Source organism: Mustela erminea, chromosome X (assembly GCF_009829155.1).
Source record: "Mustela erminea isolate mMusErm1 chromosome X, mMusErm1.Pri, whole genome shotgun sequence".
Lineage (NCBI taxonomy): Eukaryota > Metazoa > Chordata > Mammalia > Carnivora > Mustelidae > Mustela > Mustela erminea.
Window position 1 is genome coordinate 8083356 of NC_045635.1, and position 19056 is coordinate 8102411.

The following is a 19056-nucleotide window of genomic DNA, read 5'->3' on the forward strand; positions in this document are numbered from 1 at the left end:
CATGTTAACTACACTGGAATTAAAATTTTTTAAAAACACTAAAAATAGAAAAACCGAACAATCCAGTAACTCTACTTCTGGGTATTTACCCAAGGAAAACAAAAACACTAATTCAAAAAATATAGGCACCCCTATGTTTATTGCAGCATTATTTACAATAGCCGAGACACAGAAGCAGGGGCACCTCGGTGGCTCAGTCAGTTAAACGTCTGATTCCTGATTTCAGCTCAGGTCATGATCTCAGGGTTGTGAGATGGAGCTTCGTGCTGAGCATGAAGCCTGCTTAAGATTTTCCTTCCCTTTCCCTCTTTAAAAATAATTTTTTAAAAAGATATGGAAGCAACCCAAGTGTTATCAAGAGATAAATGGATAGGGGTGCCTGGGTGGCTCAGTGGTTTAAAGCCTCTGCCTTCGGCTCAGGTCATGATCCCAGGGACCTGGGATCGAGCCCTGCATGGGACTCTCTGCTCAGCGGGGAGCCTGTTTCCTCTTCTCTCTCTGCCTGCCTCTCTGCCTACTTGTGATCTCTCTCTGTCAAATAAATAAATAAAATCTTTTTTTTAAAAAAAGAGATGAATGGATAGAGAAGAGGTGTTATGTATATACACAATGAAATATTACTCAGCTATAAAAAAGAATACAATCTTGCCATTTCTGGCAACATGGATGGAGCTAGAGGATATCACACTAAGTAAGATAGGTCAGACAGAGAAAAGCAAGTATCATGATTTCACTTATGTGTGGCATCTAAGAAACAAAACAAATAACAACAACAAAGAGAAACAGATTCAGAGAATGCAGCACAGGAGCAAGTGTGGAAGACAAAATAGGTTAACAGGATTCAGAGGTACAAACTTCCAGTTATGAAATAAGTCGGGGGATGAAAAGTATAGCACAGGCAATATAGTCAATAATAATGCAGTGATTTTGTATAAAGAGTAACGATGCTGATCATGGTGAAAATTTCATCATGTTGAATCACTATGTTGTATACCTAAAACTAAAATAATAATATTATGTCAACTGTACTTCAATTAAAAATTTAAAAATAAAAATATTAAATTACAAGACATAATGGTAAATAAATAAAACTCTGGAAGAAGTCTCTCCAAATAAAAGAAAAAATTGGGGTGCCTGGGTGGCTCAGTTGGTTAAGCATGTGACTCTTGATTTTGGCTCAGGTCACGCTCTCAGGGTCATGAGATCGAGTTCCCCGAGTCTGGCTCCGCACTCAATGGGCAGTGTGCTTGAGATTCTCTCTCTCTCTCTCCCTCTGCCCCTCCCCTCCCCTGCTCGCACATGCACACACACTCTCTCCAAAAAAATTAAAAAGAAAAAATTAACCTTTCTGCACTGTAAAAATATTGCATAGGAACAATGACTTGGAGAAAATCTCCATTGGTATACTAAGTTAATTTTCTTCTTGACCATTCAACTTTCTCATCCAGTGAACTTTAAAAATAATAACTTTACTTCTTTAGAACGGTTTTAGATTTCAATGAACATTTACATAAGATAATCTACCATATCTTTATATAAATTAGAAATGATGCCTTATGAGGACAGTAACATACATAGCATGAGTTTAAATATTTCCTATAAGAGAGATACTTCTAGGTATAGAGAGACAAACTTGACAATCACAACCTACTAACTCTTCTGCATCTAGCTTCTCCCAGGGAGAACCAAAACAGAATAATATTGCAAAGAGAAATGCACTAATCCATTTGTTCAAAAATTTGTAAGTCTGGGGCACTTGGGTGGCTCAGTTGGTTAACTGTCTGACTTCGGCTCGGGTCGTGATCTCATGGGTCCTGCGATCCAGCCCATTACTGGGCTCCCTACTCAGCGGGGCTTCTGCTTCTCCCTCTGTCTCTCCCCCAAAACCCCCACTCACATTCACTCTCTCTTAAAATCTAAAAGATTTTGTTATTTGAGAGAGCACGTGAGAGAGAGAGAGAGCACAAGCAGGGGGAGGAGTGGAAAGAGAAACTTTCCTGCACTCGATCTCAGGACCCTGGGATCATGACCTGAGCTGAAAGCAGATGCTTAACCAAATGAGCCACCTAGGTACCCTGACACAGTGAGCTCTAATCCTGCATTTCTGTAAGTAGTTTCCAAGAGAACCTTGGGTCAATAGTATAACTTTAAACTATTCTTCAATTCTAGTTTGATGTATTCACAATTCTTATCTGCCAAAAAGAAAATATGACCAAACTTTGTGCTGACACTCAGAAAGAAAGCTAAGCCAACTTGCAGAAAAGGATAACACAATATTGGTGACTATCTGCAGAACAGGAGCGGCAGAATTCATTTGCAGCATGGTAAAAGTACCAGGGAGACTGGTTTTTTAACACAATTTCAGGAAGAATTTCCATGTCAATTATAATCTAAAGGCAGAACTGTGAAGGTCTTCATTTGTGGGGTCCAGGCATAGACTGGAGATGTCACAGATAGGATTTAAGTATCACATGGGTGTCTGTACTACATAGAAAACTTTTTAAAGCCTTCCCCTCCTAATATTCTCTTTTGTTCCTAGCCTGCTGAAGTCAGTCTAGAAATGTTAATGGGAGTTACAGTTAGATTTTGAGAGAAAAAACAAGCATCTGAATGTAGATGCTACAGCCTTCTTTAGTGATGCTACCCTGTTCGCCTGGGAAGATGCTGGAGAGATGAGCCGTGAGCAAAGTCAGCTTGATCTCACATGACAGTGGTGGTATGAGGAGGTGAGAAAAACAGCAGGCTTGAAGTGAGAAAGCAGTCTGCCGTTTACCAGCTAGAGAACCAGGGCTGGACTGCGAGCTATCCAGTTTCCAACATTCTAAGTGTTCTACAAACAAAAAGTGTCTGATGCAATGAACTTACTATGACTAGCATGTGGGAATGAAGGTTACGACCCCTAGGCCTGCTGGCATGTCGGGTTATAACAAATCCACAACGCAAGTCTGACAAATTGCTGTGTTCCAAGTCACTAGGCCAAAACACCGGGAGTGACAGCCTGCTGTTGCTACAGCGCCTATCACGAAAAGTATATCTTACTTAACAGCTTGCAAAATACATTTCAAATTGCCTTCCACTGTTGTCTAACTCAACGAGGCCTACTCACTCACTTGTTGATCACCTAAGCTCTCTTTGATACACAGTAGGTGTGGAATGCGTATTTTTTACTGATGTAATATTTTAATATTTATTTCAATTTTGTTGCCTCCTAGTTGTTTGACCTGGGCACTTCCTCCACTTATTTAACCTTGTTCTCCTTCGTATCTTTTAGTCCTTCCTATGTGCTGGGCACTTTCCAAGTAATTAAGTGTTGAGATCCTCATTAAAAACTCCCTGAGGCAGGCACTTTATCACCATTTGACAGATGAGGAAACTGAGGAGGAAATACACTTTGTAATTTCTCTAAGTCTACAAGGCAGAGCTGGGATCTGAACCCAGGCAGTCTGGTTCAGAGTCCAGCTCTAACCCATTCACTTCTCTTCCTCTCCAACTCAGTTTGGCTGCCTCTTAATCAGAGTCTCAGTGTCCTCATGTACAAAATAAATGTTGACAGCATCATCCCAGAGGATTGTTGTAATAACAGAAAGAAACCAGTGAGCACTCTGCAAACACGAACTGTTGTTTCACTTGCCATCACCATCAACATCCATCAACTGAAATAAGGGCACAGAGAATCAACTGGAAGTTCCAACATGAGAAGAGTGATATTTGGCTCAAGAGCCACTAGGTCTCAGAGGACCAGCTTGCCTAACTGCTTCTTAACACCTGAGAGATGAAGTTATCAGCAATGTCATGCTTCTTCACACTTTGGCTCCTACTGGTGGTATGAATTCACCTATTTCCATGAGTGGCCCAGATACACAGAAACAATAACATGTCACTTTCCTTGATCGGTGGACCACCCAACTCAATTCATTTCCAATTTCTCCACAGACATGAAGAGTCTAGGCTTAGTCTTCTCTTGGGTCCATCGGCACATCATTTGATGGGCGGTTTCTCAATTTGCTTTTAATTCTAATGGCTCCTAAAAATCTTTGGCTATTTAACAGGTCTGGTGTGATATGGCTGGGCAATTTTTCAAGATCATAAGTAGTTTTTAAAGTCCCTGTGTATTTTGAAAAACAATCTTTTTAATCACTTTGCTTTCAAGGCCTAATGATCAGGATACAGAATCTCCACGGTAACCAATCTCAGAAAATCTTGGGCTGGCTGTCAACTCTTGCACCAAATCTGCCTGAGCCATTACTGCCTCCCTTGCTGTGTCTTCAAGGCCAGCATTTCACATACATTAGGCCTAGGCCAACTGCATGACTGCTCTCTGGGTTTATGTTTTCTTGAAAAGATGGTGTAGCAACAATGTTGGTATATTTTCTAAAAGTTATAAACACCATTCTTTTTTTAACGGACATTCAAATTCGCATCCTGTAAAATCCAACCCTTTGAAGTGCACAGGTCAGCAATGTCCTAAAGGATATTCACCAGGTTGTGCAACCATCACCTCTATCTCGTTCCAGAATGTGTTCAACATCCCCAAACAGAAACCCAGTATCCATTAGCAGTCACTCCCTGTCCCTCCCTACTGCCAGCCTCTGGCAGCCACTAATCTACTTTGTGTCTGATTTTGGCTCTTCTGGACAATTCCTATAAACAGAATCATGTCATTTGTGGCCCCTTGTGACAAGCTTCCTTCACTTAGCTTGCTTCCAAGATCCATCCATGCTATGGCACGTTAGCGGTACTTCGTTCCTTTTTATTGCTGAACAATCTTGCGGTGTACGGGCAGACCACAGTGTGCCTATCCCTTCATCTATTGATGGGCATTTGGTTATTTCCACCATTTTGGCTGTTACAATAATGCTGCTATAGGTATTCATGGACACGTTTTTTGCAAGAACAAATTTTCGCTTCTCTTGAACCTGTACCTAGAGGCGGAATTAACTGAGTCCTATGGTAACTCTACGTTTAATTTTTTGAGAAACCCTCATACTGTTTTTCAAAGCGGCTGCACCATTTTGCACTGTCACCAATAGCATAAGAGCCTTTCAAAAGGGAGATATTCTTGCCAACACCTGTTATTATCCTTTCTATTGCAGCCATCTTAGTGGGCACGAAGGGGTATGCCATTGTAGTTTGGATCTGCAGTTCCCTAACAGCTCATGAAAGTATCATTCTTAACTAACACAATAACTAATTTCATTTTTTCACATGTTACATTCTACCTCTTCTGCCATATTGTAACAGAGTTGCAATTATAGTCTCCCTCTCTTTTTCAGAAGCAATGGCCCAGAGAGGATGCGGTAAACTTTAGAACAACATGTCACGCCCCAAAGGTGTGTCTCCAGGATTTGGGAAACTGCTGTCAGAACACAGACTCCCACAAATCACTGACTGGCTTCTGATATGAACACACTTTCCCTGCTGCAGGCACCGGACCAGAAGAATCCGAATCCCACTGTGGAAAAATAAGCTCACAATTCTGCAAATCCTGAATGTGTCACGACATGTACCATACTCAAAGCCTGTTTATTTTGAGATGGCATCTGGCTGAGCCAAGAAATGGAAATGGAGCTTTCTCAGAGAGATAGGGGACCAACTGATCAAAAGCAAAGTAAGAAGGAGAAGACAAAAATTTCTGCAGAAACCTTGGCATTAAGCGATAAAATCTGTATTGCGAAGCTCAAGGCCCAATCAGACTTTCTGCCATCTCTCACTCTCATACTCCACTTTTGGGAGACTTCTCAAAGTTCCTGGAGCATACTATGTTTTGCTGACCTACAGGTTGTTCCTGCTAGCCAGCGTGCCGCCTGCCTTCCTTTGTGTTTGGCCAAAGCCTCCCCATCCACTGGTTTCAGTTTAGACATCCCAGGCGCCCTTAGTCCTTGTACTGGCTTCCTATTGCCGCTGTAAGAAGCCACCACAAACTCTGCAGCTTCAAACAAGACACATTTATTGTCTTACTGTTCTGCAGGTCAGAAGTCCCACTGGACTAGGGCTGTACTCCTTCTGGAGGCTCTAGGGGAGGATCTATCTCCTCGCCCTTTTCAGCTTCTAGGGGATGCCCCATTCCTTGGCACATGACTCCTTCCTCCATTTTCAAAGCCAGCAGTGTAGCACCTTCAAAACCAGGTCATCCCTCCTCTTCCTCCCTCCCTCTCTCTTTCCCACCCTCTCTCACTCATTCTGTCCCCACATCTCCTTCTCAGACTCTGACCCTCCTGCTTCCCTATTGCAAGGACTCTTGGAGGGAGCCTGGGTGGCTCCGTGGGTTAAAGCCTCTGCCTTCGGCTCAGGTCATGATCTCAGGGTCTTGGGATCGAGCCCCACATTGGGCTCTCTGCTCAGCGGGGAACCTGCTTCCTTCTCTCTCTCTGCCTGCTTCTCTGCCTACTTGTGATCTCTGTCTGTCAAATAAATAAATAAAATCTTAAAAAAAAAAAAAGGACTCTTGGAATGACCCTGGCTCACACAGATAATCCAAGATCATCTCCCACCTCAAGATTCTTAACTTAATCACACCTGCAGGGTGCCTTTTGCCAAGTAAGGTAGCGTAACTATGAGTTCCAGGAATCGGGATATGGACATTTGTTGTGGGGGTGGGCACTGCTCTGTCTACGGTAGTCCTATGATAATGCCACAGCATTCTGAACAGCACAAGGACCTGTTTATTTGAAAGTGTTGCTTTCATAAAAGGGTCAGCACCTCGTGGGGCCATGCCTGCTTGTTCCACATATGTCCCTGTGTCACGTGCACAGCCGGTACTTGATAAATATTTGATGACTTGCCTAGCTGAGTGGCCAGTTTGGTTTTCCTGGACCAGAGTTCCTAGGGGACAGAGGAGGTAGGCTAAGGTTATATTGTAAAAGCCCCTGAAATGACTCGCTAAGCAGTTTAGGTTTCATCCTGTACATACTGAGTCCCAGGAAAGGTTTTTGCTCAGAAAGTTAACATGATTACAAAGTGTCTTTGGAGTAAAAGGCCATAAGCCAGATGGGGAGAGGAAGAAATTGAAGGCAGGGTGGCCAAGCAGGAGGTCACAGCCAATGAGGACACGGGCTAGGCGGCAGCAATGAGAAGGAAGAGCTGGAGAAAGACGTAGGAACGGGGATACATTCCACTTCAAATCCACTTCAGAATGGAGCAAATGAGAAGTAAACCCAACAGGACTGAGTAACTTATTTGAGAAGACAGGAGAAAGCAGAGGGGAGCACTGGAGATGCCTGCAACCTGGGAAAAGTAAGCAGGTGGAAGAATGGTGGCACCAGGCAAAATTAGGAATGCGGAAAGGGAAGCATGCTCACAGGGAAGGGGCATGACCTGCTCCGCTGCAGACATGCAGAACATGAGGAGTCCAGCTGACACTGTGAGCAGACGTCCAGGAGGAAGGCAGAGATGTTAGGAACTCAAACACAACAGTTAAGCATGTCCCCAAGAGAGATGATGGCTCAAGTCGCAAGACTGAATGAGATCATCACAGGAGAATGATTTGAAGGAAAAACAGAGGACCGAGGCGATCGGTGGACAAAGATGAACCAGCACAGAGACAGAAGAGCAAGAAGAGACACTGGAGATGGAGAGGCGGCAGCTGTGACTCAGGGTGGTGGGCAAAGGCGGAGCAGAAGCACAGGTGGGACAGTGTGGCATTTCTGCTCAGAAGTCCAGCCAAAGATACAAAGAAATGGAAAAATGTTCCATGCTCCTGGATTGGAAGAACAAATATTGTGCAAATGTCTATGCTACCTAAAGCAATCTATACATTTAATGGAATCCCTATCAAAATCCCATCCATTTTTTTCAAAGAAATGGAACAAATAATCCTGAAATTTATATGGAACCAGAAAAGACCTCGAATAGCCAAAGGAATATTGAAAAAGAAAGCCAAAGTTGGTGGCATCACAATTCCAGACTTCAAGCTCTATTACAAAGCTGTCATCATCAAGACAGCATGGTACTGGCTCAAAAACACATAGATCAATGTAACAGAATAGAGAGCCCAGAAATAGACCCTCAACTCTTTGGTCAACTAATCTTCGACAAAGCAGGAAAGAATGTCCAATGGAAAAAAGACAGTCTCTTCAATAAATGGTGTTGGGAAAACTGGACAGCCACATGCAGAAAAATGAAATTGGACCACTTCCTTACACCACACATGAAAATAGACTCAAAATGGATGAAGGACCTCAATGTGAGAAAGGAATCCATCAAAATCCTTGAGGAGAACACAGGCAGCAACCCAATCGACCTCAGCCGCTGCAACTTCTTCCTAGGAACATCGCCAAAGGCAAGGGAAGCAAGGGCAAAAATGAACTATTGGGATTTCATCAAGATCAAAAGCTTTTGCACAGTAAAGGAAATAGTTAACAAAACCAAAAGACAACTGACAGAATGGGAGAAGATATTTGCAAACGACATATCAGATAAAGGGCTAGTGTCCAAAATCTATAAAGAGCTTAGCAAACTCAACACCCAAAGAACAAATAATCCAATCAAGAAATGGGCAGAGGACATGAACAGACATTTCTGCAAAGAAGACATCCAGATAGCCAAAAGACACGTGAAAAAATGCTCCACATCACTCGGCATCAGGGAAATACAAATCAAAACCACAATGAGATACCACCTCACAGCAGTCAGAATGGCTAAAATTAACAAGTCAGGAAATGAAAGATGCTGGTGAGGATGTGGAGAAAGGGGAACCCTCCTACACTGTTGGTGGGAATGCAAGCTGGGGCAACCACTCTGGAAAACAGCATGGAGTTTCCTCAAAAAGTTGAAAATAGAGCTACCCTATCACCCAGCAATTGCACTACTGGGTATTTACCCTAAAGATACAAACGTAGTGATCTGAGGGGGCACGTGCACCCGAATGTTTAGAGCAGCAATGTCCACAATAGCCAAACTATGGAAAGAACCTAGATGTCCATCAACAGATGAATGGATCAAGAAGATGTGGTATATATACACAATGGAATACTATGCAGCCATCAAAAGAAATGAAATCTTGCCATTTGTGATGACATGGATGGAACTAGAGGGTATCATGCTTAGTGAAATAAGTCAATCAGAGAAAGACAAGTACCATATGATCTCCCTGATATGAGGAAGTGGAGATGCAACATGGGGGATTTGGGGGGTAGGAAAAGAATAAATGAAACAAGATGGGATCAGGAGGGAGACAAACCATAAGAGACTCTTAATGTCACAAAACAAACTGAGGGTTGCTGCGGGGAGAGGGGGTGGGAGAGCGGGTGGGGTTACGGACACTGAGAAGGGTATGTGCTATGGTGAGTGCTATGAAGTGTGTAAACCTGGCAATTCACAGATCTGTACCCCTGGGGATAAAAATACAGTATGTGTTTATAAAAAAAAATTTGTTTAATTAAAAAAAAAAAAAAGAAGTCCAGCCAAAGGAGGTCTAAGAACAGTCCTGGAGTCGTGGGACCTTCAAGAGAACTGTTTCTGTAAGTAATGGGGATGGAAAAGAGATTGCCAAGGAATAAGGTGCTTGTAGCCACAGACATTTTCCAGGAGTTTGGCACTTTATACTGAGAGTCCAGAAGAATTTCCAGGTAGTTCTGCCCTTGGCTTATCTGAATTTGAGCTTAATCCTTCCAATCTGTAGCTTTAAGGAGGATGCTACCCAAGGTCCTTCTTGAGTCTAAAACTTGCTCTTTCCAACCTGCAAATCTCTAAATTCTGGTGAAAGTTCAATCTCCAGGTATCTGAGAAGTTACCTTCACATTATTCTCCACTTAAGTTTAAAATTACTTTAGGGATGAACTCTAACAGAGGGATAATCCAAGAGAGAGCATATGAAAGCTGAGTAACTATCTTCCTAATTTGTAAGTTCTCACAACATTATGCTGATTTGAGACATAATTCCTTGTAAAACGCCCTTTGTCAATTTCATATGCGAAGCTGTCTTACTGGAATTACTTTCTCTTTGGTGACACCAGTGAGCCTCTATTTTTAACAACAGTATTCATCTCTGCCTACACTTTAAGTTTTAATTCCAGTTTCCACCATTATATATTTACCACTCAATTTTTCCCTACACATATATTTAGATACCCCACATTTTCTTCCTATCCTCAGTATCTTTTGGAAAGGCTCTTTTTTCCCCTCCCAATTCAGAGTTCTGGTTGACATATACTAGAAAAGAAGAAGAAAATGACATGAGAGAAAAAGTACTGGAAAACAAAACCTAGAATTCTATTTCTTGTATAAACTAGCACATTACACAAAGTTCCTCAACTTCAGCGCTACTGAAATTTCCAGCAGGATAGTTCTTTGCCACAGCAGCCTGTCTTACATGCTGCAGGATGATTAACAGCATCCCTGGCCTCGACCCACCAGATGTAGGTAGCAACCCCATACCCCAGCTCTGGCGACCAAAAACGCTGCCGGGTATCGCCACATGTGCTCAGGGTACAAACTCACCCGCAGATGAAAACCACTAGCCTACAGAGACGAACCCAGTAGTAGTTCAATAATGCCAGGAAACAATTTGCTAAAGTGGAAAAGAAATACAGAAGTATTATGTTTATATGCCAACTCCCATCTGTTTGTAGGATGCTTGGCATGGTTTTCCCATGCCGGCCTCCTCTGAATCTCTGTACCCCCTGTGTGTTTCACTCTGCTAATGCACTGTCTCCCACCGCCTCACAGACACCAGATTGATTGCTCTAAGATACGTATCTGATCATGTTACATCCTCATGCTTTTAAAACAAATCACCAATTTCTCCCATTCTCTAGCACAGGGTTTTTCCACCTGGGCACGCCTGACATTGAAGGACTGAGAATGCTTTGCTGTGGAACTGCCCTGTAGATCACTGGATGTTTAGCGGCATCCCTGGCTTCTCCCCCACTACATGCCAAGAGCACCTGCTGCCGTGGCAAACACACTAATGTCCACAGAAGATGTCCACACCTTCATCTCTGAGACCTGTGAATATGGTAGGCTCTGTGACAAAGGTAGTTAAGGATGCAGATGGAATTAAAGGCTGCTCATCAACTGACCTTAGAACAATGAGATAGCCTGCGTTATCCAAGTGAGCCTGCTGTAATCACAAGGGTCCTTAGGAGAGTCAGAGAGAGAAAGGACTATGGAAGAGATGCAACAAGGCTGGCTTCGAGTATGGAAGAAGGGGGGCACTGAAAAAGCAAAGGAAACAGATCGTAGGGCCTTTGGAACACAGTCCTGACAACACCTTGCCTTTAGCCCTGCGAGGCCCATTTCAGACTTCTGACCTCCAGAACTAGAAGGTAATAAATGTATGTTGCTCTAAGCCACAAAAAAATGTGTTATGGCAGCAATAGGAAATTACTACATCACCACCCCAAAACTGTCTTCAGACATTGCTAAATGTCCCCTGGGGATGAGGTCACCTGCAGGTTGAGAACCATCAGCCCACAAAATGTCCAGTCCAAACTCCTGGGACTTCCAACTTCAAAAGCGCTTTACGCCCTTTCACTTCCTTGCAGATTTACTAACAAGAGGGGCCTGGGAGCGTGGGCCATGAGCTCTGGCCTTCCTGCCATTGGCATCCATGCCCAGAGTCAGTTATGATCCCCCAAATATGTGCCTGATTTCTGGTCTCATTAGGTTACTATATAGACAGCCACTTGCTTGCTACATAACATAAGCCACAGATGTCCTCACCTCCTCCTGCAGACCAGCGCTGCACTCGAGCGCCACTAAGTCCTCTTCGTTGGACACTCTGACGTCACCGACTCCTCTGTGCCTTTGCGCGTCCACTCCTTTCTCTTCCACCAAGGAATCACCTCCCTCCTTCTTCTAAATGGCAGGCACCCCAGAAGATCAAGTTCAAGTGTTCTCTGCACAGTGAAGCCTTCCAAAATTCTCCAAAGCACAATGAATCATCACCCTCCACCCACCCCACACACAGCCCAGTCCCCCACTGTCCTGATCCTTCTGCACTGTACCTACCGCTCAACTCATCTGTCCTCCTCATTAGACTGTGAGCTCCTTAAGGGCCAACACCATATCTTAGCCTCTCTGTATTTCTGGTACCTAGAGAAATCTTGCGCTTGAGAAGTGCTTATGGCAGGAATGAAGAAAAGAAGTCATGGGTAGAGAGAGATCGTGTTAATTACGGGTTCTCAAAGCCGGCAAGCTCCAAGTCAGCTATGAGCATAATCGGTAGCTCTGACCCGTAAGCATCAGGAGAATGCCAGGATTGGAAGGAGACCTCACTCCTCTGAGATCAGAATCAGGGACAGAGCTGGGCTTCTAAGAACACGAGTTGAGAAGCACGCACCAACTGGGTCACCATGCACCATTTATTCCTTTGCCTTCTCTCTTTTTCTACTCAACAGGTATTCTACCCAGCATGTCCATGAATCCATTTTTGTTAAAACAATCCTGAAATACATAGTAAGGACATATGAATAGAGTCGTAGCTGACTTTGTTTAATACCTCCTTGTTTTAGGCCATAAAAGGGCCATTTGGGAGCTCTGAGTGAACACAAGGCACAGAACTACAGGCACTTATGGGAAGCTTGGGAGCGGGAGCCACTTTAGGAACAATTTAGTTTAAAACCAGAGAAGCTGCTCAAAGAACTAAGCAGAAATAACTGTGATCCATCCCTGGCTAGACCTGAATGAGGGTGAATTCTCAGGTCTGGCTATGGATTCAGTGGAAGATAAACAGAACTGTTCATGAACCGTCAGAGGCACACATGACCAAAGAGAGGTCCATGTGGTTTTAGGAGGGGACAGAGGCCTCAGGGAAACTTCATGCCACCTGAGAGCAATGACATGGGCGCGCGCTGGATAGGCAGCACAAGGAGCCCACATTCAGCTCACTGGTGCAGTGGTTCTCAGCTGGGGCAATTCTGTCCCCCACAGAACATTCGGCGGTGTCTGTAGACATTTGTCACTGGCACACTGGTGGGGAGGAGTGCTACTGGCATCTAGCGGGTAGAGGCCCAGGACACTACTAAACATCCTATGAGGCACAGGATGGCCTCTACCACAAAGAATCATCCGGCCATAATTGTCAACAATGCAGAAGCCGAGAAACCCTGAGCCAGGGCAACCAGGAAAAGCAAAACAACCCAAGTACCCCCTCCAGAGCCCACGTGAAGTAACCTTGCAAGGTGTCCATTTGCTGGACTTTTGACATTATTGATAAAGAGTCACTTTTAGGAGAGATGAGCCAGCTCGTTTGCAAGTGAAGAGAAGCAGTGCCCAACCGCATGAATTTCCTTGGTTTTTGAGATGGTTCCAAAGCCTTAAACCTTTGAAAGGCAATCTAGACCATTAAATCCCAGACCCAGGGGTTAAATAGGATATCTGGGCCCCTACTAAACAAAACCAGCCTCGGACATTCCTTCCATCCAGTCACTCCATGTCTGCCTTGAGACTAAAGAAATTGTGTGCGCGCACACACACATACACCCATGTGAACATTTGATGGGAAAATGTTCTTTTGCTAGATGGCTATGTACTAAGTTTTAACCAGTGCAAAGAGGTGAAAGTTATGGTAGACAAGCTAGCCAACTGCCCAGACACTGCACAGAAGAGTGAAAAGCCACCGGTATTGCAGCAGTTCACATACTTGTCCATTGATGATGAGATTTTAGTGGATAAGAAGATAATTTCTAACCAGCCGTGATCATCTATAGCAGAAGACCTTTTGGTCGTAACAGCAACAGCATCTGGATACTATATTTCAAGTATGTACAGTTGTTAAGAAACGCAGAGACATTCTTAATGATGCAATCGGGTTTAAACGTGAACATCAGTGGCTGTCCAATCCAAGAATCTGGCTTGCTTTTGCACTTCTCTCTCCTCTCAACTCACAGGATTATTCTGATAATGTGTGCTTCTGCTGTACAGCAGGAATTCAGCCCCTTTTAAAGACCAAGAGAAATTCAACATCTAGATTTTTTATCCTCTTCCTAATGCTGAGCTCCCTGGCTTGGAGAGAATCTCTTGTTCTCTGACTTGACTTTTCTTTCTACTGCCTATCTTCCTCAGGAAAATAGGCAGAACAGTCAGCAGGGTTTGTTAGTTTTTGTAATCCATACTCCCCACCCAACAGCAAGTTACTTTGACATAATAACCAATATTTTATTAATATGTGATACTAATATTTCTGATTAACACTGTTGATTTTTCTAAGACAGTCTATTAAAAGCCAAAATTTCATAGTTATCTCATGGTAACAGAGCGAGGTATGATCTTGGATGCTATTTTCAAACTGTTTTTCTTGGTTGCGTTTCCTTTATTTAGTCCAAATCTCCAGCAATTACATGGTATTTCATTTCATTTCTGTAATTCTAACTGTACTTTAAAATATTTAATTACAACTGATGGAATCTCCCTTCCCTTATGGAAAGAGATCCAAGGCAAATCTATAGAATTTGTGAACTGAAAGAGATTGGAAGTTGTTCATTTCTAAAACAACTACTATTTATTCTCTAAAAGCATGCTGCCTTCCAAGTACCCATCGACCACAGTTTCCCAAGAGCTCTAGTCTCCATTCTTCTTAACCAGACAGCAAACATTTTAAAGGTACCAAATAGCTCCCTCTCAGTTCCCTGTTTATTAAAGATTCCCGATTCGCATATATTTCACTAACTAGTAGTTGTCCTTAGTGGAACTTGGGGCATATTTCCACGATCTCTCATAGCCTGAACAGAGATTCTTTTTCGCCTAGATTAAACTAGTACTCAGTATCATAGATTCCTGAAATTAGACCTGTAGAGAGAAGAAAAGATCAAACTAGAGAATTCTAGTATTTACGCGCCACACCACCCAAACACACACACACACACACACACACACACACACACACACACACACCAGCACCCTCCAGAATAATGTTTCTGAATTCTCTGTAGAACAACCAGATGGCAGACATATTTCAAAACACATTACATCCAATCCTTATGAGAGCACAGGAATTAGATCATTTGAGTTCTGAAAAATACCCCCAGTGCATGAAGGGATCAGACGACCGTCGGACACGGCCCGCAGCGCCGACAGGAAAGCACACCAGCTCTCCCTGCGGCTCCCACCACTGCTCCAAAGTGAAGCCAAGAAGTCCTAACAAGACACACATGGGTGGCCACTAGGGACATCCCATGTCCAGGCACCATTTAACCGGCCAAAGAGGGACAGCCACACCATGGAGACCTCTCAATGGGTCCCTGGCACTGTAAACGTGATGGAATGAAACAAATGCCCAGGGGGCCAGCCTTGGGCCATGAGAGTGCACAGCACCGGACCCTACCTACCTCGGACTTCCACACAACGTAGGGGTGGCTGTGGCTGTTGGGGGGGGACTGGAACTTCCTCTGCTGGAGCCACCTCCTGGGAGAAGTGAAGATGCCATTAGGGCCACCCCCCGAGGAGCAGAGGATGGCGCTGCGGCCACTGCCAGGCCCAGCCAGGACTGAAGGCAGGTCCCAGGCCATGCTCTTCTTGAGGCCACCGCGACCCAGGGGCACCTCATAGTCAAAGTGAAAACTGCCAGAAGGCGACTTCTCCTGCGGGGTGCTTGGCGTGGAGAAGGATGAGCAGAGGGGTCTAGGGGGTGGGAGTCGGTTGGCCCGGGGGTGTGGGCCCCTAGGGGAGGACGCCGAGCGGGGGCCCAGACCCTCGGCTGGAGGCAGCGGGGAGCAGAGGCGGCCCCCGGTGGCCCCCCGCGAGCTGCCCTCCACGCCGGTCTCGCCCCCACAGCCGCCGATCAGGGCCGGGTCCAAGCTGCGGGTCTGGCGCAGCTTTCTCTTGGAGAAGCCCTTGGCCGAGGCCGAGCCACCCGAGGCCGGCGAGGAGCAGGAGAAGACACTGTGGAGTAGGCTCTGCGCGGACATCCCGGCGTGACTGTGCCTAAGGGCCACCCTCTTCCCGCTCTCGGGACGCAGGCGATTTGGAGCCGGGAAAGGAAGGGGGCTCAGACTGGGCTGCCAGGCGGAACTGGCCCGAGGCTGGCCGAGGGCGGTGGAGGGCGGTGGAGGGCAGTGACAGGCTCACGCGCCACCAGCGCGCTCCAAGTGCCCCAGCGGGTGCAGAAGCAGAAGATCCATCACCAGCCTTCTAGGGAAAGAGGTCGGATGGCCTCCTGCGGCCACTAGAACTTTCCCCCAGAGCCCAAGTCTCGAAAGGGGTGAGGAAGAGGAGGAAGGTCAGGCGCTCTCTGAGTTCCCAGCTCCAGCCCGCCAGCGCCACTCCCCCTTCCCAGCCGAGGCAGGAGACGCCGCGCTCCCGCTCGCTGGCTCTGGACAGCCTCGAAGTCTTCAGCAAGCTCCTCCTCGCGCCCTGAGGACGGTCCCGAGGGCTGGGGAGGAGGCCTCCAGGGCGTGCGCTCAGGGCGCGACCGTCCGTTGCGCTCCCCGCAATGCGAGAGGGACTTCCTCCGCTCTGAAGTTGGGCGCCCGAGCTGCGCCTGGGCTGTACGGTCCTTGTGCCCCGGCCCCTGAAGCTGCGCGTCTGGCCTCCACTTGGCTGCTGTGCCCACTCCTCCGACTGGCTAGGTGCGAGAGTGTCTCCAAGCTCCAGGATCCCTCGGGGTGCAAACCTTGCTACGAAGTGGGGACACGGACCACGCTGCGCCTAGGGCCTCCCAAGGGCTGAGTGGCTACGGTGGGAGAGAATTCCTGGCTGCGCTCAGGGAGCTATGGAAAGAGCCCCAGGGGCGAGAGTCTAAGCCCCACCGGATAAAGGCTCTGGATCTTCGCAGCCCAGCTGTGGGCCCAGAGCTGGAGCGGAGCGGTCCCCGCACGCTCACGCTGGAGGCAGAGGGAAGGGGGTGGGCGGGCCGGGTAGGGCGGGAGGGAAGCCAGGTCTAGAGCTGGGGCGGAGCCAAGAGCAGGAGAAAGCAGAACGTGGAGTTTTCCAGGCGCCAAACCCGGCAGCCGCGCTGTGAGAGCGCAGCTCGCTGCTGATACCCGGTCTCCAGGGGAGATAGCTAGTGAGGACGGAAGTTCGGACCTTCTCCCTGTCTCCCCTCCCCCAGATAGAGGGGGCGCCAGCTCCACTCACGTTTCTGGAAAGGAAAGGAAGTGTCAGATTGCACCCCACCCACTGGTGTCAGATGGGCAGCCCAGGACGGTTGCTCTAAAGTTGGAGTTCAATCTCCTGTCCTCCTTTTCCAACCCCTACAGCTTTTTCTTTTTTCTTTTCTCTCTCTCTCTTTTTTTATTTTTTATTTTTATTTTTTTTTTTTAAGGGCAGATTTCAGTTCAAAAGCAGTGACTGCAAATGAACGGGCTGGAGATGGGGACCTACTATGGAGGTGGGGGGAATCTGGCCCAGTAAGGGTCATGTGTGAATGTACTCGAGGAGGAGGGGTGAGTGAGAGGCAGGCGCCCAAAGCAGCGTCCGCCCAGAGGCTTCGGAGATTGGCGCTCCCAAGTGATAGGTCTCCCGGTTCCGCTCTGGGACGCCTCTGGGCGAAGTGCACAGCGGCCACATTCCTGGGAAGCTGAAGAAAGCTGGCGATGTCAATGTTCCTCACTTGGAAACGAGTCTGGAAGCAGCTTTTCCAGCTACTGTCCGACCCCTGGAATCTAAAAAGCTCAAAGCCTCGCCGGCCTCTTAGCGGGCTTTGTGATGTAACATTTAGGTTTTGCAACGCAACTTATAACCTCCTCAATAGGGGAGCAGAATGTTGGAAATGGCTACATACTTTTTTAAACTATGTTCGTGTGTCCTCTTACCACTTCAGGGTGAAGAGAATCATATATGAATGTAAAGGTAACTTTTCTCTACCATTTATCGTATTAAAGAAAAAAAAAACTTACAATGAACTTACAAACACAGGTGTTTGGCACAAATGTTCACCTTGGTATGGGTATATAAGAATTGTCCAAGTTTGATTTTGGAAGATTTCTTTTACTCCTTATAAAATTTTCAGGGGAAAATTTTGTCTTTTTCAAAAGTATGTTTGATGTTCCTAGATATCCAACTATCTAGGAAAGAGGTACTTCATGAAATCTAACAGAAGAATCCAACACCTCCACAAAAGGCTTCATTGGGCCCCCAGGATCTCCGTTACACAGGTTTTTGTAAGTGTGGTGGGACAGACTGTATCCAGGGATTTCCTTCTGGTGACTTTATGACCTGTCTGTTGCCTGAAGACACAGTGAGTTATAAATTCCCCAAGACTCCCACCGCTGTCAATCGCTTAGCACACTGAGACTGAAGTACTTCCACTGGCTGATGATTACGTGTGTACGGAGAAGCCCAGCATTTCAAGTTGCTGACTTCCCTGCCTGACTACATGCGCCAAATTACATTCGCGGGATTGTTGGCGTTTGCTCTCCTCCCCCTCAAACAAGTCACATTGGAAGTAAAAGAAAGAAGGTCTCGCCTGCCCTTTCCTTTCTTAACAAAACCCTGTAACTTGTCACTAATAATGAAAACACTGACAATCCTTACCATTCAGATACCATTGCATGGAATTGGTTATGCCTCACTGGATCTTGGCATTTGAAGTAGATGGTTAACAAAGTCACACTTCATAGAACCTCTTATAACTCAAGGTGGTTGAGCAAATGTAATTTATGGTTCATATATATTCTATTCCTCTAAACCCATATGATGACCATGGAATTGAAAATGCAACCCTGCCATGATTATGCCAGGCTTCTAAGAATGTGCTCTAGATACAAAGTCATATATTCCTGGTTATGGATGTTGAGAACCAATGAGCGGAAGGACTCCTCTACTGGTACTGGGGGCTTGGGGCAGACACATCCAGTTAATTCATCATCTTGTTTCTTTTTTTTTTTTTTCATCACCTTGTTTCCAATGGGTCTTGACCCTCTATTAGCCTGAAGCTTGCCTCACTGTGGGAAACAATGAATAATAAATTGTTTTATATATTCATAAAATTAACTTTGGGCTCCTTTTTCAAACCCCAGTGTAAGCATGTGAGCTTTTAAAACATGGGGGGAAAGGTAGTGGTACTTATGGGGAAAAAAAGCATTCATAAGAAAATTATTTGGATTTTTAAAATATTTTTGAACTATTTTGATTTCCAACCTGACTGCTAGCTATTAGGTTTATTTTGTAGTCATTGTG

General features: G+C 45.6%; 1 protein-coding gene across 1 annotated transcript in view; it reads right to left on the minus strand.

Annotated features, from left to right (window-relative positions):
• The window catches only part of LOC116582593 (rho GTPase-activating protein 6-like), a 212170-nt gene extending 193349 nt beyond the window's left edge, over positions 1-18821 (minus strand). The window contains exon 1 of the mRNA XM_032330165.1: positions 15267-18821. Coding sequence (XP_032186056.1) covers positions 15267-15845 — 579 coding nt within the window. The 5' untranslated portion in view covers positions 15846-18821. The remainder of the gene's footprint in view (positions 1-15266) is intronic.
• Positions 18822-19056: the final 235 nt, after the last annotated feature.